The sequence below is a fragment of the Myodes glareolus genome, chromosome 5 (genome assembly GCF_982192425.1).
Source record: "Myodes glareolus chromosome 5, mMyoGla1.1, whole genome shotgun sequence".
Classification (NCBI taxonomy): Eukaryota; Metazoa; Chordata; class Mammalia; order Rodentia; family Cricetidae; genus Myodes; species Myodes glareolus.
The window spans coordinates 9,993,015-10,018,558 of NC_142030.1; the positions used below are offsets into that span (position 1 = coordinate 9,993,015).

Genomic DNA, 25,544 nt, shown 5'->3' on the forward strand with positions numbered 1-25,544 from the left:
CAGGATCTGTATCTTCCTTTGTGGAGTTCAGAGATGTTTCAACCACATTGCTAAATACACAGCTCATGTAGATAAACATAGCTTAGAAAAAGGAAAATTGATGCTAACACAAGAAGTCCAAACTCAACAGTTTCCTATCAGCCAGGAAGGTGTACAGTGAGAAGAGGCATGCAATTCATTCAACAAGGGTGTGTCAGGACCACACCAAGGTCTGTGCGTGTGCATCAGCCTGCCCAATACTTAGGGCAATGCCATGTTATTATCCTTAACAATGAGGTGTAGAATCAGTTGATAAACTGACCAAGGAGTCCAGGAAGTTCCTCTCAAAAGCCAGCTCACCTGCATTCAGAGCTCCTCGTGTTTCATTTTATTTTTGGAGACATGGTCTCACTATGTAGCCATGGCTGACCTGGAATTGTTTAGACCAGTTTGGCCTTGAAAAGATGTTCATTCATTCATTCATTCATTTGAGACAAGGTTTCTCTGTATAGCCTCAGCTGCCCGGAACTCATTAAGTCAGGCTGTCTTGGAACTCACACAGATCCACCAGCCTCTGCCTCCTGAGTGCTGGGATTAAAAGCATGTGCCACCACTGCCTCGTGAAAAGACTTATTTACATGTATGTATGTGTATTATGTGCGCCTCAAACTAGAGTTTCAGATGCCATGAGTGCCATGTGGGTGTTGATAACCCAACCTGGGTTCTCTGCAAGAGCAGCAAGCGCTCTAACTGCCAAGCCTGGGAAACTTGTTCTGATTTTGCTTTGCATTATTGTCTTTGACTTGGGGGTCTCACTGCATTGCTGTGAATGACCGTGAAATGCTGCTGCTGCCTTAACCTTGAAAGCAGGCGGGACTACAGGTTAGTGCCACTGTGTCCATCAAAGTGGATGCTGGGTAACCTGAGCTGACTTGTCCAATGTTTTCCAAGTCATGGCTTCTTTGTCCTAGAGAAGTGTACTGGTGCTTCCAGGATGAAATCGGCTTATGCTGTAGGCTGTGTGACCTTGGAAGCAGAGTCTGGGATAGGGGGGTGGTCGTCAAGAAGCCTGTGCGGGATCAGCACTTGTAGAAGGAAACACTGTGGACAGGGGCAAGGAGCTGCAGTGCGGCTAGGTGTCGCTCTGCCTACGACTATGGGGAGCACCGGAGCTCAAGCTGCTCTTCAAGCAGCTCCAGACCCAACGGAAACGCCAGGCCTTTGCACACCTGCTCTTTCTGGTCCTGGGAGACAGACTGCTTTGGGAAGGATTGTGACGGCTCTTCACAGGGGAGGCATTCCCTGAGGAGGCTGACTGTTGACTGGTTTTGCCTCCTGTCATGGAGCAACAGAGGAACCCAAACCAAGTACTAGCTGCTTGGAATGTCAGCGTGCTTCCTCTCTTCCCTCCTGATTACATCGCAGAACTCTCATGGCAGCTCTAGGCGCTCAGAGGCTTTTGCCTGTAATTCAACATTTAGAAAGAGGAAGCAGGAGAATTGTTTGTTCAAGACAAACCTGGGTTACTAGTGAGTTCAAGGCCAGTATAGGAAACACAATGAGAGCCTATTTGAAAAAGAAAGAATCAGCCGGGTGGTGGTGGTGCACACCTTTAAACTCAGCACTTGAAGTAGGCAGATCTATGAATTTGAGAATGACTTGGTGCAGAGTAAGTTCCAGGACAGCCAGGGGTATGTAGAGAAACCCTGTCTCAATAAGCAAACAAACAAAAAAATAAAGAGAGTTCATACTCCCTTTCTGAATGACTGTGAAGACAAGAGGACAGGCCTGAGGACCTGCTGTCCTGCTCTCCCCGGGCCCCTGATCTCAGGTGTCCTATTCTTTCTTGCAAGGACTCCACAGGAAGGTTAGCGCTTATCCTTCCAGATGTGGGGTCACTGTTAATTCTGGTTAAGAAGATAGCTCCAACATAAAGACAGATGGAGTTTCATGGCGTTTTCACCAGTCAGTACTTACTAGAATCAAAAATAAACTTTCAGTTGTTCAGTTTTTTTACCTTGCTAAGACAGCAAAAGAGAATAAAAATAGGGCTTGGAACTCACTTTGAATCCCAGCTCTGCTGTTTACCCCATGGGTGACACTGACACGTACAGTGCTTCAGTTTTCTCCTTTTCCGTGTGTGTGTGTGTGTGTGTGTGTGTGTGTGTGTGTGTGTGTGTGTGTCTGCGTGTGCGTGGACTGAACCCAGGGCCTTGCTCTTGCCAGGCAGTAACTCTACCACTGACTGACCTACATCCCAGCCCCCTTACTTTTTATTTTATGACAGTCACACTTTGTTGGCTGATCCTGAGTTCATTCTGTTACTTAGGTCTCCTCAGAACTTGCAACACTCTCGCCCCAGCTTGAGAATCTGGGATAACATGCCTGCATCACAGGCTACCTCGTATCCCTTTCTTTAGTATGGACATAGTGATTTCCTTATGTGGTGAGTAATACAAGAGATAATACTGGTGAATCCTGAGCATGGCGGCACAGCGGGAGCCCGTAAACCAGCACAGGGCACAGCAGGTGCCCATAACTTCAGCTCTGATGAAGACTACGCATCTTCAGTCTCAAACACCGGCAGCAGCCTTTCAGCTTCGATTTGTTGCAACACATTTCCAGGCTATCAGGCAAAGAGGGCGTAGAGGATACAGCACAGGGAGATGAAAGAAGAGGCGCAGAACAGGAGGAAACAGACCCGCTCACAGGACGGACGGGTGCCACAGTGCCTGCCTCTTTCCTCCCTAGCACTGGAACCAAGACCCTAGCTGATTCTCACCTTCGCTTCATTCCTCTGCTCCCTCAACTTCTCCTTTTCATTGCTCTGTGGAAAACGAATACAAGTTTTCTAGTCTCAGAAATAAGGGATGAAAATCATCAACAATTCCTAAGCTTACAGGTCTATTTTTGATAAAAGGGGCCATGCATACCCTTTTTCTATGAATTAAATACCCTTCCTTTTAGGAATAGAGTTAAGTCACAAACCCGTGCCCAAGTGTACTACAGTCCAGAGAGCAAAGCCACACTGTCAAGATTAACACCCAAGAACTTCATTCTGATTCAACCAATAGTGAAGAGCCACCCTGGAAAACCCAAGAAATAAATCAAATTTCTAAGTCTATAAGCAGCAGGAATAAACAAACTTACATTACACCTAAATAAGAAGTCTGTTCTCACATCAGACGTTCAGAAGAGATAGCCTCCACTCTGCTTAGTCTGTTTTCCAAAGTTCATCAAATCCACTTTAATATGAAATTTTAAATATTGTATTTCAATAATCTTTAAAATCTAGCAATACATCTTGTCCTGGAATTATACTGGTCCCTTGTTTCTAAAGGAGATAGCATCTCCGAAGTATACAGCAGGAAGTCAAGAGCAGGTTGGAAAAGAGGCGTGTGAGAGGAAGGGGCACAAGCATCCGAGGCTGGCTACCTGGGCTGGCAGGGAGTCAGGTGCTGTGCAGTATCACCTGGGAAGCTACAAGGATAGCATCTGTTCTCTGTTGACAAGTTTCATTTCTTCACTGTGCTTCAAGAACCACCTGTAAGCCAGGTGTCTTGGTGACCACACTAATCAAGAACCAAATGGGTAATTTCCAAACCATTGCAATTGAATCACAAATATATAAAGAGTACAGCACACTCAGTCTATTTACCCACATTACATTCCTGGCCCCAATACCCTCAGAAAGTTCTAGTTCAACAGGTGAACAGCAGCCTGGGAAGTATGTCGAGAAATCCCGCCCCCAAGTGGCTCCTTGTGCAAAGGAGCGAATGAGTGAGACCACAGCTGGTCTGGATGGCGTCTGGACTCATCCGACACTCTAATCATGTATCTAATCCTTCTGTGTCATTGGTAGCAGTACCTGGTAGTTGTAATAGGGCTGGTTGATGATGCCTGCAATGGCCTTTCCTTCGTAAGCAATCCCAATAAGAACCGTTACATTGTCAAGAAGACCTGGGAAGGAAAGAATTAAGGATGTCACACTTTCACGTTATGGCTTACCACCAGTACATCAAACAAACAGCTGCTATTCTCAATATTATTATTATTAATTTTTGTTTTTTCCAGACAGGGTTTCTCTGGAACTCCTTCTTTAGACCAGGCTGGTCTTGAACTTCTGCCTCCTGAATGTTAGGATTAAAGGCGTGCACCACCTCACTGCTAGTTACTTTTGCAGCAAAGGCAGTGAATGGGCAACGTTCACCCATGGACAACCCTACTCGAGACAAACGCACAAGCTCTACGAGAGCTGGACAGAGACAAAAATGGGGATTACAGATGCTAAAATGAGTGGACAGTCACGCCCACACTCTCCTCAGTAGTCTGTAAACCTGCTAAAGCCATGGTGGCAAAGTCATTTAGAGATTCCCTGTGCTCCCTCCTGTTCCTTAATTCCTTCCAGATTAACTTTCAAGCTCTGGTAGGCGTCAGTCTAGGGGTAACCACGTGGCACTGGATCACCTAAGGTACTGAAGTCTAGGGGTCACCACATGGCACTGGGTCATCTAAGGCATCAGTCTAGGGGTCACCACGTGGCACTGGGTCACCTAGTGGATATAACTGCAGGACTCCTCTTCCCTGAGTCAGTAGTCAATCAAAGCTCTAGGATGAATTTCCCATTTCTTAATGGGCTTCAGAGATGTTTTCAGCACACATGTAGTACACATGCACAGCACACACATACACACACACATACTTACATGCATCTCACTCTCCCCCATCTCACACACACAGTACTCATGTGCAACTCTCTCTCTCTCTCTCTCTGTCTCTCTCTCTCTCACACACACACGTACTCTCCCTAGAGTACAAATGCATGCACCATACTCAGACACAGTCACACACAAATACATCTGTGTGCCACATACACACATTCATGTGTACACACATGCACATGCTCTCACACAGACACAATCACACAGTACATATGCATCACCCACACACTCACATGTTGACACACAGTCACACACATACTCAGTCACACACTCACACCAACACATAAACCCTCACACAGTACTCATGCGTGTACCACATGATCACACAATACATATGCATGCCACACACATCCTCATAGTACATATGCACAGTCTACACATACACACTGAATACATTCAGTAACTACCATTTGATCTCATCCGAGGGCCACCAACAGTTTCTCTCACAGTTATAAGAAATCTCCACGAAGCTGGGGACCAATAGAAGAAAACTTATGGTGGTCTTTCCAGGGTGTTATTGTTGTTTTTGAGCTCGGGCTGACCCAGCACTCACCACGAAGGCCAGGCTGACCTCACATTCTTCCTGTCTCAGTCTCACTGTGGAGATCTTCGTTTCAGAAGCACAACTCCAGGCGTTCAAAGCCTAACTCTGGCTCTGGGGTTCTTCTGAATCTTCAGCTTTGCTCTGTCTAGACAAGGTCTGACTCTGGTCCAGGCTGACCAAGGACTCACTCAAAGCTGGCCTCAGACTCAAAGCAGTCCTCCTGCCTTCGTGCGCTAAGATTACAGGTGTGAGCTATCACACGGTTCCTCCTGCCTTTAATGCCTCTGGTTTTACTTCAGTGTTTTCTGTTTTTCTCACCTCTGGTAACCTCAGATGAGGGGAGAGTGGGTGGGGCGGGTTGCTATGAGACTGAGATGAGGGGAGGGTGAGGGGGATGCTGTGGGACCAGGTGTGGCAGAGCCGGAGCAGCCCAGCTGGGCTCAGCATTTTTCTAGCCCATCCCTGGGGTAAGAAGGTTTACAGTAATGGTGTCTGCCCTGTGGGGACCTCAGAGCTGGAGCTGGGGGGGACAGTATCTGAAGATGAACTGGAGAGCTGGTAGAGTGTGGGGGGACAGTATCTGAAGATGCACTGGAGAGCTGGTAGAGTGTGGGGGGACAGTATCTGAAGATGCACTGGAGAGCTGGTAGAGTGTGGGGGGACAGTATCTGAAGATGCACTGGAGAGCTGGTAGAGTGTGGGGGGACAGTATCTGAAGATGCACTGGAGAGCTGGTAGAGTGTGGGGGGACAGTATCTGAAGATGCACTGGAGAGCTGGTAGAGTGTGGGGGGACAGTATCTGAAGATGCACTGGAGAGCTGGTAGAGTGTGGGGGGACAGTATCTGAAGATGCACTCTTCTGGAGCCACTCGTGCACGACAACAGGAAGAACACGGCAGCAGCTCTTTATCTGATACGGGAACAGGACATTCATAGCAGCCTTGCCTCAGCTACACGTGCGGCCGAGAGATACTGACCTTCAGTGTATTCCTTGGTGCCATCTAAGGGATCAACCCAAACCACAAGCTGCAAAATAAAAATGGGGAAAAAAGAGAGGAAATATCCATATCAAGTATGTAAAATTCAGAGAGAATTAACAGATTAAAAGCACCCCCCCTTTAACATGTTTGAACACATGATTATAGGTGGCTTAAATCAGTATCATCAGTCTTGTGATCATAAAAAAAAAAACAAAAAACAAAAACCCAACAGAACAACCCCGAAGTTTCCTAATCATGGATTATGGTCATTTAGAGTGAGCAGAAGGCTGGCTGAAGAACCCGCCACATTTTCAATACATCAGTCAATAAGCGATGGCTGTCACACTAAGCCCAATGTCATGAACTCACGTAGCTCTAGGTGGCGCTAAAGGGAAAAATTTTCACAAGGCACTGAGACTATTTTGAACAGTCTAAGCTGTTACTTACTTTATATGTACGTGCGGATTTTTTTTTATGTTAAAAAGACAGGGTCTTTTTACATAGCCCTGGCTATCCTGGGACTCACTACATAGACCAGGATGACCCTGAACTCACAGATCCACCTCCCTTTGCTTCTCAAAGGCTGGGATTAAAGTTGTGTGTCACCATGCCAGGCTTGTACATGCTGATTTAAACGTAAATAACCGTGTCTAAAACAAAACAAAACAAAACAAAACATCCACACACAGTAAGCTGGGTCTGAATCTCTGAGGCTCCTGATGTCCTGTCTCATTATCTTTTGATCCCTCTTCCCACAGAATGGAATTTCTTCCTCACAGTAATTACTCCATAAGTGCAATGTTAATAATTTAAAACTAGGATCCCCTAGAGCTGGAGTTACAGGCAGCTGTTGGCTGCCCGGTGTGTTTGCTGGGAACTGCACCTGGACCCTCACCAAGAGCTGACGTTGCTCTTAACTGCCAACCCGTCTCTCCAGGCCAAATGAGAAGACTTTACGGTTTTCTAGAATGACTAGACCCCTTGCCCACACAATGCTTTGTTACCAAATCTACCAAACGGCAAAGAAAACTCTCTTACTGAAAATGCTTTTCATAATAGTCTCGGAAGGCAGAGCAGAGGAGACCGACAGGAGGGGACTGTGACAGGAGGGGGTCGGTCATGCGCCCCCGTGGTCCCACTCCTGCTGGCTCTAACTGCCACTCCTTTGTAACCACATGCTTCCCCTCCTACAGACAAACTGCAGTCCCTTCCCAATGGAACAGATGCCGACCAGCAGAGAACAAAGCGTGAAGATGGACCTTACGTCTTCCTCTTTGATAGCACTGTACTGCGATGGGCACGGCTGCTTCAGGATCTCCTCCCATTGCCCGTCTTCAATCAGCTCTTGGTCCACGTCCCCGGGAGGCAGATCCTGCAGCAGAGACAAGGTGGCACTGATGAAACTGTTTGTTCCCACAATGCATTGTGTCCCCAACACAACAGCAGCAACTGGGGTCCTAGCCATGCCTGTTTACCTCTCTGCCCAGAGCTTTTATGCAAACCTAGTGTAACACTAGCTGGAGCTGGAGGAGATGAAGTGAGGAACTAGGATTTCCCCAGGAGCTGCCACCCTGAGCTTGAAATGCGGGCACCAGAAAGGGGCCTCCCCCACAGAAGATATCACAGTTCTGCTGACTTAACCTCACAGCTGGCTCCTAGCCTCATTTAAACCATGATTCAGGAACCATCTAGAAAGGAACACAAAACCCTTTCCTCTTCCCTGTGTAATATTGTAAATAAATCCATTTTCCTTTACACATTTCTGTTTCCTAATGTCTTTTGGAACGCTGGGATATTAAGGCAGAGGGTTAGGAACCTGGGTGTCTAATCACAGTAGGACTTGGGATGCGGCTCAGTGGTTCATTCAGCAGCTGCCCAGCATGCACAAGGCTGGGTATAAACCTGAGCACCCCAGAAAGGGAAATGTGAGCGAGGACAAAAAGGGTGACAACAAAAGTCTCCTTATGGAGCCCAGCACACCTGTAATCTCAGCACTCAACTGGCCACAGCTGAAGAATTCAAGGCCAGCCTAAGCTCCATAATGAGACCCTGCCAAAGAAACACCAACACTAAAATCAGAAACAAGCCAGGGCCATCAAGACTGTTTTAGTCTTAGAGCAATAGCACAGGAACAAGGAACGAGAGGAAAACAAGCAGGAAGTGACGAAGTCAGCGCGTTCCTATCTGCAGAGAATATGATGCTTTACATGTTTACGTGGCAGACCCTAACGTTTCCATCAGAAAACTCCTAAAACTGATCAATGCCTTCTGCAGTGTCAGAATACAAACAATGTGATACATACATGTGTATATATATATGCATATATACATATACAGACACACACACATATCTTAAACAAACTGAGGAAGAAATCAAGGAAACAATTCCATTTACAGGAGTCTCAATAAATAAGCAAAATATCTCAGAGGAAACCTAAGCAAGGAGGTGAAGGACCTCTACAAATTTTAAAAGCAAAGGAAATCCCAGGCCTAGTGGAACAGGCCTTTAACTTCAGCCCTTGGGAGACAGAGGTAGGCAGATCTCTATGAGTTTGAGGCCATGCTGACCATACTGAGTTCCTGAACAACCAAAGCTGCACAGTGAGATCCTGCCTCAAAAGACCAAAATCTCTGAAGAAAGAAATCAAGGCAGAGATTAGCAGATGAAAGGCATCTCATGTTCATGGATTGGTAGAATTAATGATGCAAAAATGACCATTTTAGCAGAGGCAATATACAGATTCAATGCAATCTCAATCACAATCACCATAATTTTCTTCAGAAAAATAGAAAAAAAATCTTAAAACTCAAATGGAAACACAAAAGAACCCAGATAGCCAAAACAATCCAGAGTAAAAAATAACAATGCTAGAGGCATTACCTACCTGAGCTCATTATACTACAGAAGGACGGCAACAGAACGGGCATGGCACCGGCACAAACACAGACATGCAGAGCAGTGGAATGGGACAGAAACCCCAGAATGAGCCCATACAATTACCACCACCTAATTTTTAATAAAGATACTAAAAATACATCCTGGAAGAAAGAGCATCTTCGAAAAATAGTGCTGAGAAAACTGAATGTCTACATGTGGAAAAATGAAACTTGATCCTTCCCTCTTGCATTGAACAAAAATCAACTCCATGAGCTGGAGTGCTGGCTAAGCAGGTGAGAAAAATGGTTGCTTTGCAGAGGATCCAGGCTTGATCTCCAGCACCCACATGGCAGCTCACAACTACCTAAAATTCCAGTTCCAAGGGATCTGATGCCGTCTTCTGGCCTCCACAGGTAAAAGGCTCACATATGGAGCAGCAACACCCAGGCAGGCAACACACACACACACACACACACACACACCACCCACACCCCACCCAACCCACACCCCCCCCCCCCCACACACACACCAAAATCTCTTTAAAAAATTCTGCATGCCAGTCGGAGAGTGGTGGTGCAGGCCTTTAATTTCAGCACTCAGAGGCAGAGATAGGCAGATCTCTGAATTCAAGGTCAGCCTTGATTACAGAATGAGTTTTAGAACAGTCAGGGATACACAGAAAAACCCCCATGTCAACAAACAAAAAACAAAAATTGGCTGTAGAACTGAACAGAGAATTCTCAAAAGTATTAAGAATGAATAATAAACATTTTTAAAAGTGTTCAACACCAACAGCATAAAGGGAAAAATGAATTAAAGCTTTGAGATTCCATCTTGCCCCAGTCAGAATGGCTATCATTAAGAAATGAAAAGACAATAAATGCTGGTGAGATGAGGAAAAGGGAGTACTTATTCACTGTTGGTGGGAGTGCAAAGTAGTGCAGCCAGTGTGGAAACTGGTGTGGAAACTCCTCAAAAAACTAGGAACAGAGCTACCGCAAGACCCAGCTATTGTAGTCTAGGACATGGCCAAAGGCACAGAGCTACCATAGGATCCAGCTATCCCACACTAGGACACAGTCAAAGGCTTGACATCTCCCTGCTGAGAGCCAACTCATCCATTTACTGCTTCTCGGTTCACCATAGCTAGGATGTGTTTTTTTTAAGTTGTAAAGGAGATAACCTACATGGCTAGAAACTGCTTCCCCTTGAAACTATAGTTTATTAAAAACCCCAATTTTATGTGTGGGGCAACACCTTATAAGTTGGTCACGGAGGTCCTAGAGGTCCCTTAAACAGTCCAGGTGCCTGTCTTTTGTCTTGGTTGTCCACTAGAATTAGATGATGAGACCTTACTGCTGAGGTCACCACATATTTTGGTTGCATGATATAGAGAAACCAAACTAGAAATGATTTGGAGACATTTTCCCTGCTGACCAGCTTTCATAATGCTAGAGGTGCTATGCAGGCTGCTGGGGAGGAAAAGATCACTGGCTGTGAACCCCACAAACTACAGTACTAATCTGTCAAGCAAGATGCGCCCACTTGTGCAGTAGTGGCACGACTGCTATAGGAGATAACTACTGCTCTGGATAGAATCTGAGGTCTGCTCCACTGGGTGGGGTGGGGGATCCATGCTTAGAACTGTAAACCTACTCAATGTCTGGAAATGCACTCAATAAGAGGGGAGGTCATAAGCCCTATTGGGGAATTAAACTCTATGGCTTTACCAAATTCACATAGTGTTAAACCACCTTATAAATTATATGTTTATTCCTGTAGAGGGCCGGTTTTGAACTGCATAGAAACTCTGTGCAAGGGAGACTTGAGGTAGCATTCTTGCTGATAGGCTTGGCAAACCAAGTTGGGAGGAGGCAAACCTCTCCCATCAGTAGAGTGCCTTGCCAATGGTCAGTCCTTGAGAACACAGATGTGCACTGTAGTTCAAATGCTCTGATGAGGTTATGGTTTGTCTTCTGATGAGGTGTTTTTACATAGTATATTATATTACAACAAGAGTTTTTTCCCATGACACCGAGCTTTTTGTTTAGATTAGCTAGGGCACGAAGCTCTTGAAATTAGTCACAACCAAGTGACTAGTCTATGAAACTATTTTCATGTATTATGGGAACCTAGTTTGAATCATGATTTGAGTATTATAAAAAGAGCACTGACTTTACAATAAAGTATGCAGTTGTATCTCCTACTCTGCATCCCCTGTGTGCGGATTTCTGCGGCACTACCCAGGGTCATCCATAACCGAGGAGGTTGGGGAAGGGTCCCCAACATATTCCCATGGCCAATTCCCATTCTTAGCTTTAATAAGAAGTGTCTCTTTCTAGTGATCTCTGATGGAGGGGCAGATACAATAAGACTGGCTGCACAATAAGACTAAGTTACCGTTGACTGCTCAGCTCTAAATAAGACATTTATACCATCCCCTCTAAGGTCCACGAAGCTCTGTGGGAGATGGGGCGGAAAGAGCTGGAAAATATGGAAAAGGGCTGCAAATACACAGTCAGTGCAATTGTGAACTCTCAAGTACAGAAGACTGCACTGGGTCTGAAGAAGAATGGGCCCATCAATGGTCAAGCAGAGATGGAAGAGACACGCAGGGGGCCCTCTCCTTCACAGCTGAACTATTTCCTGCAGACAGATTCAGGGGCCGGGGAAGCCACTGCCTTCAGTTGTAGACCACTGATGACTAGGCTAATGGATGGTACAAATTAAACAGTCACACAGAGAGCACTGGTCAAACTAAACGGGACACAAAACCAAACCACATTACGTGTCTAGGAAGGGGAAAGGGAAGGGGGTTGGAAGGGGTGAGAGGGAAATTCAAGAGTATGAGGATTAACTGGGATGCATCACACACATGAACTAAATTGTCAAAGAACTTAATAAAAAACAAAACCAAAATATATGCTGTTCTTTCAGTTGTAAGTATGCAAGTCTGACTTCTGAAGTGAAAGACCAGCAAACAACAAAACCTAAACCCATTCTATCTCAAAGTTCCAGAACTTTGCCGACTCCTAAAATTTCACTTTTGATGCTGGGGCTCACACCCAAGCCCTCACACATGGGAGCCACATGGTCTTCTTCTGAGATGTCCTCCCACCTTAGAGTCTCACCTACAGCAGGCAGTGCTCTACCACTGAGCCTAACTTATGGTTCCAAAGCTGCATAGTCATTACAATGGTGACCACGTCTCCCACCATTAAGAATGGAAACTTAGCCTAGAAGTGGAACAAAATCATGTAAAATCAGATTATCTCCTCTGAGGAATATGATCTCTTTTGTGTTCAAACACCAGTTCCAATGTGATCCCTGTAACCATGACGTGATTCAATGGCACGTCAGTTATGAATCTACGTAGTATAGTAACTCTTACCTCCTCCCCTATAATCGTCAGCTTAGGGAACTTCCGTGCCAGGGAAGAGCATATGCTCATCTGTACCAAGCGGTCTGCTTTGGTCTGCAGGTCTGTGGCTGAGGTCTGTAATAAAGAATGAGCATCTCAAGAGAAATACAATTAGGGATAAATGGTCTTCTAAAGCCCAAGTGCACAGTAGCCATATAATTTACACTATATCTTCAGATTTTAGATTCACGGAGCTTAACCCCAAATGAATCAACTAGTTGTATGCTCCATTGCTTCTCGGGGAATTAGCAGAAATTAAGACTGGGAAGTGAAGCCGGGTGGTACTGCATGGCTGTAATCTCAGCATTTGGAAGGCTGAGGCAGGAGGACTGGCATAAATTTGAGACCAGCTTGCACTACAGTGTGCAATAAACACTAGATAAACAAAAGTAGTTTAGATTGATGGAGACAAACCCCAGACCTTGCGCGTGCTGGGCGAGCACTCTACTACTGAGCTACATTCTCAGCTCTATAATGGTTCAAGTTTGTAAAGGTGCTTTTAAATTATTTGGAATATTTTCTTCTCTAGTTGAGAAATTCTTTTCTAAGATTGTAGTTACCAATCTTAAGCCTTCTTTATGGTCTAAGAAAGACAAGAAACTACCACATAAAAAATATGTGCTGCTACATATTTTTTATAATATCATGTTTGAAAAGCAGAAGCAGGAGGTTTGCCGGAAGTCCCAGGTCAGCCTGGTCTACATAGTGAGTTCCAGGCCAGCCCCTGTATGTCCTGTGCCAGCCTGGTCTACATAGTGAGTTAGAGCCAGCCATGACAGCACAACAAAACCCTGTCTCAAAAATCAAAACAAACAAACAAAAAATAAATTTACATTGTTTCAAAGTAAAGCTAAATACTGTATCATCAGTGTATGAAGAGGGACCTCTATAACTTCTCTCACGCATCCTTGTAATCAAGAGGCCCTGAAGATGATTCATTAATGCATTAGAAAGAATTTCTGGGTTTTTATTGGGGGGAGGGTGGTAAGGATGGAGATGGAGCTGAGGCGAAGTCTCACATAGCTCAGGTTGGCCTTGAACTTACTACATAGCTGAGGCTAGCCTTGAACTTCTGAACCTCTTGCCTTCATCTCCCAAGTGCTGGGACAACGCCTTCTGTACCATATGTGGTTTTTATAGCTTTGAATAAGAAAAACTTATTTAAACATCAGACTTTATCAAACCATTTGCATGGTTTTGTATGGAATAGCTCAGGACTTGTTCTGGAGGTGAACTTCCGGCAGAAGACCCAGTCATATATACAAAGATCTTGGATGTGGGAATCATTTTCAAAATAGATATTGAAACTGAGATCTTGAGAGAGCCACCATTTTAGTTGTTAGTTGGTCTAGATTATGACATTCTTTACCCACTATGAAGAACAAAAACCCATGGCTGCGGGAACAGACAAGGTCTGTAGTACCTTCTGCACGATGCCCAGGTCTCCTTCAGCAATGACACACCTGACTATGCTCCCTGCCTTCTGAGCGATAGAATACGCTGAGGCGACCAGTCGCATCAACACGCTGTGGCTGGAAGCCATGATGAGCCTAGAAGGAAAGGACCAAAAGGTTCTGTTACTTTAGCGACCAGCTACTAGTTCCAATTAATTGAATTCAAGACAATGCATATTTACTGAATGCCTTGGGTCACCTCAGTTAACTGCGGAGGGTCTTATTTTATTTGAGACAGTTTCTCTGTGTAGCCCTGGCTGCCCTGGAACTCACTCAGTAAACCAGCTGGCCTTGAACTCACAGAGATCCACAAAGGTGTGTGCCACCACACCAGGTCACTGCATAGGATCACTAATAAATACACACTAATTTCAGTATTAACTCTCTCGATACACGCTGTAACAAAGTCTGGAAAAATGAAATCAGCAGGAGAAAACATGCTGAGTGTGAGGTGTGTAAAGTGCAAAGTGGAAGGCTTAGGAGCTCAAACTGTAACATGTAGCATCCACCCTGAGCAGCTGCTATTTTGAGCACTAGAGCTGATAAGTGCTAGAGAGTCAGGGAGAGCAGCATAAGGGACTCAGACGCTCACACAGTGTCAACTGCAAAAGAAGGAGCTGAGCTGTAGCTCAGGAGCAGAGCAATTGCTTTGCAATTCGGCATACTTAAGGCCCTGTGTGCAAATTCCAGCACTGTTTTAAAACAAACAAAACCTGCTGTAATCACAACTATGTAGTCCCCACAGGCCTAGAACTCCCTGTGCAGACCAGGTGGCTTTAAACTCACAGAGATTCACCTGCTTCTGTCTCCTGAGTACTGGGCCTCCCTTCTCCTTCTGTTTATGTGACAGACAGAGTCTCACAGTGGAGCCCAAGCTTGCCTCAAAGTACTAATCCTCCTGCCTCTGCACTGATTTGACAAGTATATGCCACCACGCCTGCCTTCGATAGCAAGATGTAAAAAGGTCACTCTGAAGGGTCACGCCAGTGGGGCTAACTGAGGCGTTAGCTGCTATCTTCCTTCCCATTTTTTCCCCTTTCCTTCTACAAGTAATTTCAACAACATTCCCTAGAAAATCTATTATATTGCATTTCTGTCTCCAAGTGCTTAAGGCAAAAACTCTCAGGTTACAGATGCAGCCAGTGACAGAACACCTTCAAAGCCTTGGGCTCAATCCCCACTACAGCAACACATACACACACACACACACACACACACACACAAAACTAAGCACACTTGGTGGTCTAGACCTGTATGAAATCCAAGCACTCAGAAAGCTGAGGCAGGAGAATCCTAAAATGGAGCTCAGCCTAGGATATATAGCAAGTTCTAGGTCAACCTGGCTAAATAAAGATAAATTGTTTCAACAACAACAAAAACCTTTAAAACTTAAAACAAACAAAAGCTTTTCCAACTCAAAATCCACCCAGGTTGACACTGCTCTACTTAGGTCAAGTAGTCTTTATCCACAGGGACCATAAATAAAGGACAAATAAACCCGTTTGCTCTATTGCCAGTTTCTGACTCAACATTCCCTTAAATTCACTCGCATTCTTTTCTGTTGCCTCAGATCTAATCACAAGACTAAAGAACAGAAAGGGGCAAGCCAGGCAGTGGTGGCGCACGCCTTTAATCCCAGCACTCGGGAGGCAGAGGTGGGCAGATCTCTGTGAGTTCGAGGCCAGCCTGGTTTACAAGAGCTAGTTCCAGGATGGGCTCCAAAGCTACAGAGAAACCCTATCGCAAAAAACGGAAAAAAAAAAAAACCCAAAAAACCCTAAACCCAGAAATGGGCAATAAAGTAAACAAACACATGGGGGCTGGAGAGATGGTTCAGTGTTTAAGAGCACTGGTTGTTCTTCCAGAGGTCCAAGTTCAGTTCCCAGCAACCACAAGGTTGAGAGCCAACAACCATCTGCAATGAGATCTGGCACCCTCTTATGGACTGCAGGCATACATGCAGAATGCAGACAGAACACTGTATATATAATAAACAAATCAATCTTTTTTTTTCCTTTTTTTGATTTTTTTGGTTTTCAAGACAGGGTTTCTCTGTAGCTTTGAGGACTGCCCTGGAACTAGCTCTCATAGACCAGGCTGGTCTTGAAAAATAAATAAAATCTTAAAAAAACAAAAAATACGTGAACGTTCTTAAAAGATGCAACTGAGGAGCTGGAGAGATGGCTAAGTGAATAAGAGCTCTAGCAGGACCTGGGTTCAGCTCCTGGTGCCCACGAGGCAGCTCTCAACTGTAACTCCAGTTTCAGGCCAGTTCTTTTGACACCTGAAGGTATGAGGCATGCATGCAATTCACAGGCTTACATGCAGGCAAAACACTCACACACATAATCCCAGCACTCGGGAGGCAGAGGCAGCTGATGTCTGAGAGTTTGAGGCCTGCCTGGTCTACAGAGTGAGCTCCAGGACAGCCAATGCTGCACAGAGGGAAGAGAGAAAAGGTGTAATTGAAACTGATGTGCAGCGCTGAAAATCATCTTGTGGCCAATATCTGTCAGGTGTGAAGATGAAAATAAAATGGGTACCTACATAGTATTTTCTTAAGTTGTAATCCAGCTATGTTGATTTCTTGACATGTTAGGTTTTGCGGGGGAAATAAAGTAAGCTATGAGCATTACCAACTCAGGAACACCACATATGTAATAATTTAGGAAAATATTTCCTTGAACAGCCATGGAGCTAATGTACTTTGAACTGGAAGGTAGAGCCAGGCTGCTAACCTTACCCAGCACCTCTTCTGGGTAAGGGGATGCTGGGAAACCACACGTGAGGCCTCACCAGGCAAGGCCTTGTCACTGAGCTAGACTCCACTCCCCACATGCCTAAATGCTGACCAGAGTGTAACTTGTGGGAGTGGTGACAGAGGTAATTTTCCCTCACCAGGACTTTTCACAGAGATCATTTACCCTTTAATCCAACCCAGTAATTATTTGAGCCTTGTTAGACTTCGGCATGATCAATCTACGTCCTCTTAAGCTTGCCACGCATACGCAGACTTTTCTTCTCGCACCAGAAAATTTCCAGGCTGTCTGCTCACTACCTCACTTTATAATGCACCCTACGTGTACGGACCACAATTGAGAGAGAACATTAGCTTGTAAGACATAAGAATAGAAGGATTACGACTCCTGAGGGCCCGGACAGTTTTCTTACCATAGTTTTTAAAGAAATATATACAATTTTGATTCTTGGTATAAAGAAAAAAAAACTATCAAAAACAAAATGTGTGAAAGAGAGTCCTACTAGCCTTTCCACTTCTTCTTCCCCAGGTAGGAGTTACCTATTGAAGTGACAGGTGACTTAAGAACAAGGCTAATCCCAGCCACTAAGTTACCTTCCTCACAGCAGCTCAAAAACCCCTCATTCACCTTTCTCTGAGTCTTACCTGAGTGCTTCTTCTGGGAACATGACCTTTCAAAAGCTTAGCAAAAAAACAAACAAACAAAAAAAAAACCCCAAGAAAACAAAAACAAACAAACAAACAAAAAACAAACAAACAAAACCCCCAAAAACAAAACAAACAAACAAACAAACAAACAAAAAACCCCCCAAAACTCAGCGTAGTGGCTACAAACACAGACTCAGGGGTCAGCTGCCTAGGTCCCCAGTCCCCATCCTGGCATCCATTAGCTTCGGGAAAGTCCTTGAACTGATAAATGGGAAAAACTGCACCTATTAGTATAAGGTTGCTGCAATTATGAAATAAATACGACATGGAAGGCACTGACCCTACAGATAAGCATCAAACAACGCTGGCTAAACATATTTAAGTGGTTTCCTTTGTTCTGGCTACAACAGAGATTCACGGGAGTGTTAAAAACAAAAGGTGGGGGGCTGGAGAGACGGCTCAATGGGTAACGGCACACACTGCTCCTGTGGAGGACCAGAGGTCAGATCTCAGGACCCATACTGGACAGCTAACAAACACTTGTAACTCCAGCTCCAGGGAACCAGGCGTCCTCTTCTGGCCTCCAAAGGCACCTGCACTCATGCGTACATACCCACATGTAGACACAGCACATGCATGTAATCTAAAATAAAATTTAAACATCTCCCATGGGCTCATGTGTCTGAACGAATGCTTTAGGACCCTGTGGGCAGAGCCTTTAGGAGGCTGGCCCTAGTTAGAGGAAGTGGATGGCTGGATGGTGGGCCTGCAGATTTCATCACGGCCAGTCCATCACTTCTCTGCTCCCTGTTCAGGTTCTCTGCTTTCAGATCCACCAACATGTCAGAAGCCACATGCAAACCTCCACTGCCAAGAATGGTGTCCAGCCACGTCTATCCCACCATGACAGACTGTGTGCCCCTGAAACCATCAGCCAAATTAAACGTCTTCTTCCTGAGTTGCTTCTCACTGAAGCAAACAGGACAAGAGATATTCCGACCTAGGGAGGCAGCGTGGCACCTGACAGGACAGCTCCTCTCCTGCTCTATTAGGGAGGCAGCGTGGTGCCTGACGGGACAGAAACTCTTCTGCACTACACCCGCGGCTTGAGCTTGGAGTAAATATGACAAGCAATGAATAAAAAGGCAGTCAACCTAACGGCCATGCAGGTAAAAAATCTTTACAATGTCTGCCGGCCACTTCTAAGGATGGAAAACACAAGCCAGGCATGGAGCATGCCTGTAAACGCACCACTCAGAAGGCTGGTGTTGCTGGTACTAAGAGAACTGCTAAAAATTGAGACGAGCCTGGACTAGAGACCAAGAGCCAGATCGGCCAGGTCTACACAGTAAGACCGTCTCAAAACAAGACAAAAGCAAAAAACAGCGACAAAAAAGAAAAATAGCAAGGCTCAAATGACCAGTTTGTTCTCATAGGCTTAAGGGTTAAGGGCTAAAAACCAAACAAAACCAAAATAAAAAACAAAAAACAAACAACAAGAAAAATAAAAAACAAACAAAAAAGCCCACCTGTATCTTTTTTGTCCTTTCTCTTTAAATTTTCACAGGGATGGTGAACGTGCAGATTAGGATTTTAAGATGTCTGATATAGTCCCAGTAAAAGCATTAAAATCATTTACCTTTGGAACCTATTTAAAGAGTGCTTAAGTTCAAGGTATCAGGAAAGATAAAAATGAGTACGATGGAGCAGATTCTGAACAATTAATAGAGATCCCCTTGTTACCAATTATCAGAATATAATAATCAGCTGGGTGTGGTGACCCTGCTTCTAGTCTTTGCACTTAGGAAGCTGAGTCAGGAGAGCTGGTAATAACACACCAACATTAGTTACACAGTAGGTTCCATGCCAGCATTGGCTACTTCGTGAGGTACTTTGTCCCAACACCCATGCATGCACACGCATACCCTAAACAAAATGAATGTTTGGAAAAAGTGTGTGTGTGTGTGTGTGTGTGTTTAAACATAGAAATGCATATATTACACACACACACACACACACACACACAGCTGGCGTTAGAACCCTGGCCTCGTGCCTGCTAGGCAAGCACTCTACCAATCTCTCAGTAAAATTTCAGAAATAAATCCAAACATACTGCTAAGAGTGGTATTTTAAATCCAAGAAGCCGACGAATACAGTGACACAAGCCTAGCACTTAGGAAGGGGAGGCAGGAAGATTGTGAACTTGAGGCAAGCCTGGGCTACACCACAAGATCCTGTCTCAAAAGAAGAAAAGAGGAAAGAAGAAAGGAAGAAGGGGGAAAGCCACTTGTACTTGTACACAAATGGCAGGGCAAGGCTAGAGCTTCAAATACAGCTGGGTCTTTCTTGCATTCTTATCAAATATGTTCCAGGAAAACTGATAAAAATGGTTCAGTAGGTTAGAGTCCGCCCCTAAACCTGACAACTTGATTTCAAATCCATACAGTAGGGAGAGAGACTCCAGCAAGTAACCCTCCATCTTCCACTCACATACCCGTGGCACACATCACACACAAGCACATTGGCGCTCGCTCTCTCTCTCTCTCTCTCTCTCTCTCTCTCTCTCTCACACACACACACACACACACACACACACACACGCACGCACTAAATGCATTTTTCTAAAGTTCTAGGTAGTCCTGATTGAAAACATACTCCTATAATTCCAAACCTTAGGAGGCTGAGGTTAGAGTGCTTTGAGTTTGAAGCCAGCCTAAGTTTGGTCTTTCTCAATCTGTTTCTCAAATACGTTTTAATTAAAAGAGTGAAAAGATTAAAAGTCTAGGAGTGGTTTTATAAACTTATAAAGACTTTTAAAACATAAAACTAAGAATTCCAAAGCCATAACTGGTAAGAGGAGAGGTTAAGTCCTGCACCATATTCCAATAATTGAAGTTGTATTTGGGGCTCTTATGCCTCAGTATATAAAAGGCGATACTCCAGTGAAAAATGAGGCAAATACAGTTAACAAGCAGTTCCCAGAAAAAGAAAAGCGCTGGTCATCAAATACATAAATGTAATAATACTGAACACGAACGAAATGCAAACTTAGAGAAGTGAATAAGATTGACACATGCAAGCGTTTGCCCGGTCTGCAAGGATTGAGAAAATATGTTCCTACAGGAACCCTTTAGCAAGTATCTTTCGAAGTAGCTATTATATTCCCGGGGAACCAAATCACAACGGCCTACTAGCGTGCAGACATGACAACCAGAAGAATATCGGCTCTCGTGAAGTTTCCGGAAGGATGCAGTAAGAAGTGACAGTAAAGTTTAACCTTGTGGTTTACTCAGTGTTAAGCAGCGTCCTTCCAGAAGACCAGGCCCAGGTAAACAACCACATGTGGCGGCCAATCAAGCTCCTAGAAGCGGCTGGACTGCAGGCAGTTCCCAAGGGGCGCTTTGCATCACAACCCCTGGCTCTCCTCTGTGCCAGGGGCGGACCAAGCAACTAGGGCCTCGGAGGCCGTGCCCTGCCGCGGGGGAAACTTACACTCAGTCGCTCAAGTCCCAAAACTGCTGTCCCGCCGGGTCGCTCCCTGCCCGATCCCGCTTCCTCCAAGTCCGCCGGTCCAATGTGAACAAGGAGACACGGTTTCCGCGGCTGCGCTTGCGAGAACTCGGCGCAGGCGCACAGCAGTCTCCCCGTGGGCTCCGGGCCGTCGGGGAAGAACCTGCTTTGCACAGGTTTACGCCACCTGTCGTCAAAGCCCGTCCCGGGTGCTGGTTCCTGGCGTCTTAGCTTCACCTCAGCAACAGTTTTTTGTTTTGTTTTTTGTTTTTTACCTGTTTTGTTTCTTTTTGTTGTTGTTTCTTCTCCGAAGTTTGGAACCTTGGTCACTTGAGGGGAATCTCAGCCAAGGGCAAGTAGCTGTGCCCTGCTCTGCCCAGACGGCATAGCCAGAGTTTCCCTAGGGGCTGCCTTCCCAGCTCCTGGTTCAGAATGAACCCAGGCTCAGGGATGCAAACCTGGGATCCCTGTGTCACCTTGGCCAGAGTGAGGTGTAGCTGTAGCCCCCTGGGGGGGGGGTGCACCACTCTCAGCCTTGCTTGTTTTGTTTCTTGAGTGGGGTTTAGGTAGCCCAGACCAGCCTTGAGCCACATTTCTTCCTAACTTAGCTGCGATTGCACACGTGCCACCAACATGCCTGGCTTGTCTGGGTTTTTTTTTTTGTTTTGTTTTTTTTTAATGAGTTGCCTTTACGGAATTGTTTCCATTAAAACAACACCACCACCACCCCTTAAAATCTCAGATCGCTATTTTGTGAGGATGGTAATGAACACATTTTGTTTCTTTCTGTTTGTTTTCTGCAACTCTCGAACTTCGGTTATAAAAAGCAAACCATAACTTATATATATAGTGTCAGGGTCTCACTTTGGCTGGCCTCGAACTCATGGCAATCCTACCTCAGCTTTTCATATACTGGGATAACAGGCATAAACAAACCATAACACACCCCTATTTTCACTGGAGAGAAATGTCAACATATACCATTTGCATATAGCTGTGGTTGGAAAAGACTTGAATTTTATTTCATTTACTCTGTGAATTTAGACATGCCTTTTTTGTGTGGTTTATGAACAACAGTAATTTATTTCAAGGCATTCTGGAGGCTGGGAGGTTCAAGGTCATGCAAAGCATTGGCAGAGTCACAGTCTGATGGGGGTCTATCTTCTGGTCATAGATGGCACATTCTCCTTGTCCTCATAGGTACGAAGGGGAAAGGCAGCTCTCTAGGACCTTCTCCACTCCTGAGGACTGCCCCCCCCATCTAACCACTCTTGAGAGACCCCCACCTCTAAATACCATCACTGTAGGTTAGAATCTTAACATAAACCTTGGGGAGACACAAATATGTGAATTTTGGTAGGGCCCATCAGTAGTTATTTTCATTTTAGTCATCCATAAGTGCTATTGTTCTCACAGTTAGAATAAGGACATGAAAAACAATAAAACAAAACAAAAAGTCCCCAGGTGCCGGAGTACAATGGAATGTTACTTACTTCCTTGCTGGGACCAAGTATCTAACAAGGAACACTTTAGGGGGAGGAAGGGCTATTTTGGCTCATGGTTTGAGACAGAGTTCATCATTGCAGGGAAGACATGGTGTTAGGTGTTTCCATGGCAGCGAAGAGCATATGGCAGCTGTTTCCTCATAGACATGCCTCCCCAGAGCCAGCTGGTTAGTGAGAGTAACCATATGAATGAATTCTGGCTTTGATTGAAAGACCCGAACTCCATGAGTACGATGGAAGAGCTACAGAAGATGAGTCCCAACCTCAGTCTAGGATGTACACGCAAACACACCCACACACATGTGAACCCACACGGACCACACATACACATGGAAACAGAAAAAGCCATCACATACTGAACACTACATCCAGCAGTCTACTTTCCCACAATCCCAACACTTCTTAGCAAACTTCATGTTTGTTCTATGAGATGACTGTGTCCTCTTGGCTCCCAAAACTGAGCATTTTTTTTTACATTCATTGACTTTGTTTGTTGATGCTTACCTTTTCCCTTTTTTTCTACTTTATCTTGACTTGTAGCAACTTTAATACTTTTTTTTTAAGTGTACTGAAGGAATGGCAAAATAACAGCTGTGTACATGTGTAGCCCTGGCTGTCCTGGAACTCTAAGATAGACCATGCTGTCCTCGAATTCGTAGTTCCGCCGACCTCGGCTTCCCGAATGCTGGGATTTTATGCCTGCGCCACCACTGCACGGTTTTAGTCCCGCTACTTGTTATGTTTACGACGCTGGACAAGTTGCTTAACTAAAGTCTCTGACCAGGGAGAGCTAACCGACAGCGGCCCACTCCTTCTCTACCCTTGCTTGACCTGGGGGAAGACCAGGTGTGGCGCCGACCTCCAACCCGGAAGGTTCCGTCCCTGCCCCACCCCTTCCGCCCCGCGCGCGTGCGCAGTCCCACGCGTCTGAGTTCTCCGGGGGTCCCAGCATTTAGATCCCGGGCTGCTGCCGTGCGCCCATCGCTGAGGTGTCCGCTTGCTCGCCCACCATGCGTTGGGGGCTGTGCCCTCCCGGGCCCGGGGCGGTGGCGCTGGCCGCCGCCGGCAGCTTCTGGAGGCCGGCCCGCTTTCCCGGCCGCCTGGGGTATCGGAGGCTGGTGGTGCGGTCGGTGGCAGGGGCGGATAGCCCTCAGAGCACCCCGAACAGCGGTAGATACCGCGACACGGTGCTGCTACCGCAGACCGCCTTCCCCATGAAGCTGCTGGGCCGCCAGCAGCCCGAAATGGAGCTGGAGATCCAGCAGGTACCGGGCGCGGCCACCCGGGCAGGGCGGGGTGCTGGGCCAGCTCTGCGGGCTCCGGGCCGCTGGGGTTACCACGCGGGCCCCCTAAGCGGAGCCCAGTGCCACGCAGTGCGCGTTCCGATTTCGGCACCAAGAGAGTCAGCTTTGCACACTCTCCAGTCATTTATCAGAAAGTAACCAGCGTGTAAATAAAAATTCAGGTCTGAGCTGGAGAGATGGTTCAGCGCCTAAGAGCGCTTGCTGCTCTTGCTGAGGACCTGAGTTCGGTTCCCAGCCCACAAGTCTGGCACTTCACAACCACCTGTTGACTCCAGCTCCAGGAGAGCCAGTGCCTCTGACCTCCGCCGGCATCTGCGCTCACCATGCACGACACAGAAATAATTAAAAATAAAAAAAAAATCTCACGTCTTGAAAAAAATAATTCAAGTGTTAGCAAAGAAGGGAACTTGAAGCCCACCTCAGTTACAGGTTTAGGCCTTTCGCTGGAATTATGCCTCCTTTGCAGGACAAAGTAGCAGTCCTTCTCTGAGTCCCTTTTGTAGACTGTGTTATGTCATATATCATATGCGATATAGACATAAATGTATATACACACGCATGTACACCTGTGTATCTCTTATATATATGTATATATATATATATCTCATACTCAATTTTCTCATTGAGACTCACGTGTTAGTGTCTATAATATTAGAGTCTGTAAATATCCCTGTTAACCAGGAATACTGCTTAAGTGAATAGAATTTTCCTGAATATTCTTTGGATTTAGGGAAGTATTGAGGCCAAAGAATAGCAAGAATAAGTTACCAGTTTTATTTTGGGTGGTGGTAGTAGCGGGGTGGGGATGGACAGGTCTCAAGGCTGGATTGAGGCAGTGGATACTGAGAGACTTGCCAAGAATTTAGAGCCCCTCTGTCCCCTAAAATCTGAAGTATTATTGGGGGCAGGAAGACTGCTGAAAATGTTTAATACCAGTTCCTTCCAAAAATGTTTCCAGTTACATTTCTGAGTTGAATGGGCTGGAATGGAATCAGTAGTATCTGAGGATCGATAAGATTCCATAACATGTATTTATGTGATATGTAAACATTGTTTTTTTTAAACAGAAATGTGGGTTTTCAGAGCTTTATTCCTGGCAAAGAGAAAGAAAAGTAAAGACAGAATTTTGTCTTCATGATGGACCTCCTTATGCAAATGGTGACCCTCATGTTGGGCATGCGTTAAACAAGGTAATTATAATTCAGGTTATAAAACTTGCTAGTAGGGGCTGGAGAGATGGCTCAGAGACTAAGAGCACTGGATGCTCTTCCAGAGGTTCTGAGTTCAATTCCCAGCAACCACATGGTGGCTCGCAGCCTTCTGTAATCGAGTGCTTTCCTTTGACCTGCAGGCATACATGCAGACAGAGCACTGTATACATAATAAATAAATAACTCTTAAAAAAAATTGGAAGTAACTATTCTGCAAAAGAACATATTCTAGCCGGGCAGTGGTGGTGCACACCTTTAATCCCAGGCAGAGGCAGGCAGATCTCTGAGTTCAAGGCCAGCCTGTTGTACAAGAGCTAGTTCCAGGACAGGCTTCAAAGCCACAGAGAAACCCTGTCTTGAAAAACCAAAAAAAAAATAAAACAAAAAAATAACATATTTTACTTGTGTGATAATTATGTAAAGTTGCACTGGCCTATGCAAATAAATGAATTATTAATTATAAATAAATTAATGAATTATTAATGAGTTTGTTTATTTGTTGTGGTGCTGGAGATGAAACTCAGGGCCTTGTTTGTGCTAGGTAAGTACTCTACCAGGGAATTGCATCCCGATGTATTTTGTGTGTTTCCTTTCAGCTTTTTGTTATATTATACTTAAATTTCTCTTTTC

The 25,544-nt window shown here is 45.3% G+C and overlaps 2 protein-coding genes across 4 annotated transcripts in view; one reads left to right on the forward strand and one right to left on the reverse strand.

The window, feature by feature from the left end:
• Positions 1 to 23,231, reverse strand: part of Bpnt1 (3'(2'), 5'-bisphosphate nucleotidase 1) — a 28,241-nt gene extending 5,010 nt beyond the window's left edge. Inside the window, exons 1-7 of one of the 3 annotated variants that reach the window (XM_087906047.1) lie at positions 22,904 to 23,231; positions 13,948 to 14,074; positions 12,495 to 12,599; positions 7,490 to 7,597; positions 6,223 to 6,271; positions 3,848 to 3,939; positions 2,762 to 2,806 (exon numbers count right to left, since the gene is read on the reverse strand). In XM_087906047.1, the coding sequence (XP_087762173.1) occupies positions 2,762 to 2,806; positions 3,848 to 3,939; positions 6,223 to 6,271; positions 7,490 to 7,597; positions 12,495 to 12,599; positions 13,948 to 14,067 (519 nt within the window). In that variant the 5' untranslated portion in view covers positions 14,068 to 14,074; positions 22,904 to 23,231. Of the gene's footprint in view, positions 1 to 2,761; positions 2,807 to 3,847; positions 3,940 to 6,222; positions 6,272 to 7,489; positions 7,598 to 12,494; positions 12,600 to 13,947; positions 14,075 to 20,876; positions 21,034 to 22,903 lie in introns of those variants that run through there. The other 2 variants (XM_048439502.3, XM_048439499.3) reach the window with 2 other exon arrangements.
• Positions 23,232 to 23,313: 82 nt separating this feature from the next.
• The window catches only part of Iars2 (isoleucyl-tRNA synthetase 2, mitochondrial), a 40,433-nt gene continuing 38,202 nt past the window's right edge, over positions 23,314 to 25,544 (forward strand). The window contains exons 1-2 of the mRNA XM_048439506.3: positions 23,314 to 23,664; positions 24,771 to 24,893. Coding sequence (XP_048295463.2) covers positions 23,410 to 23,664; positions 24,771 to 24,893 — 378 coding nt within the window. The 5' untranslated portion in view covers positions 23,314 to 23,409. The remainder of the gene's footprint in view (positions 23,665 to 24,770; positions 24,894 to 25,544) is intronic.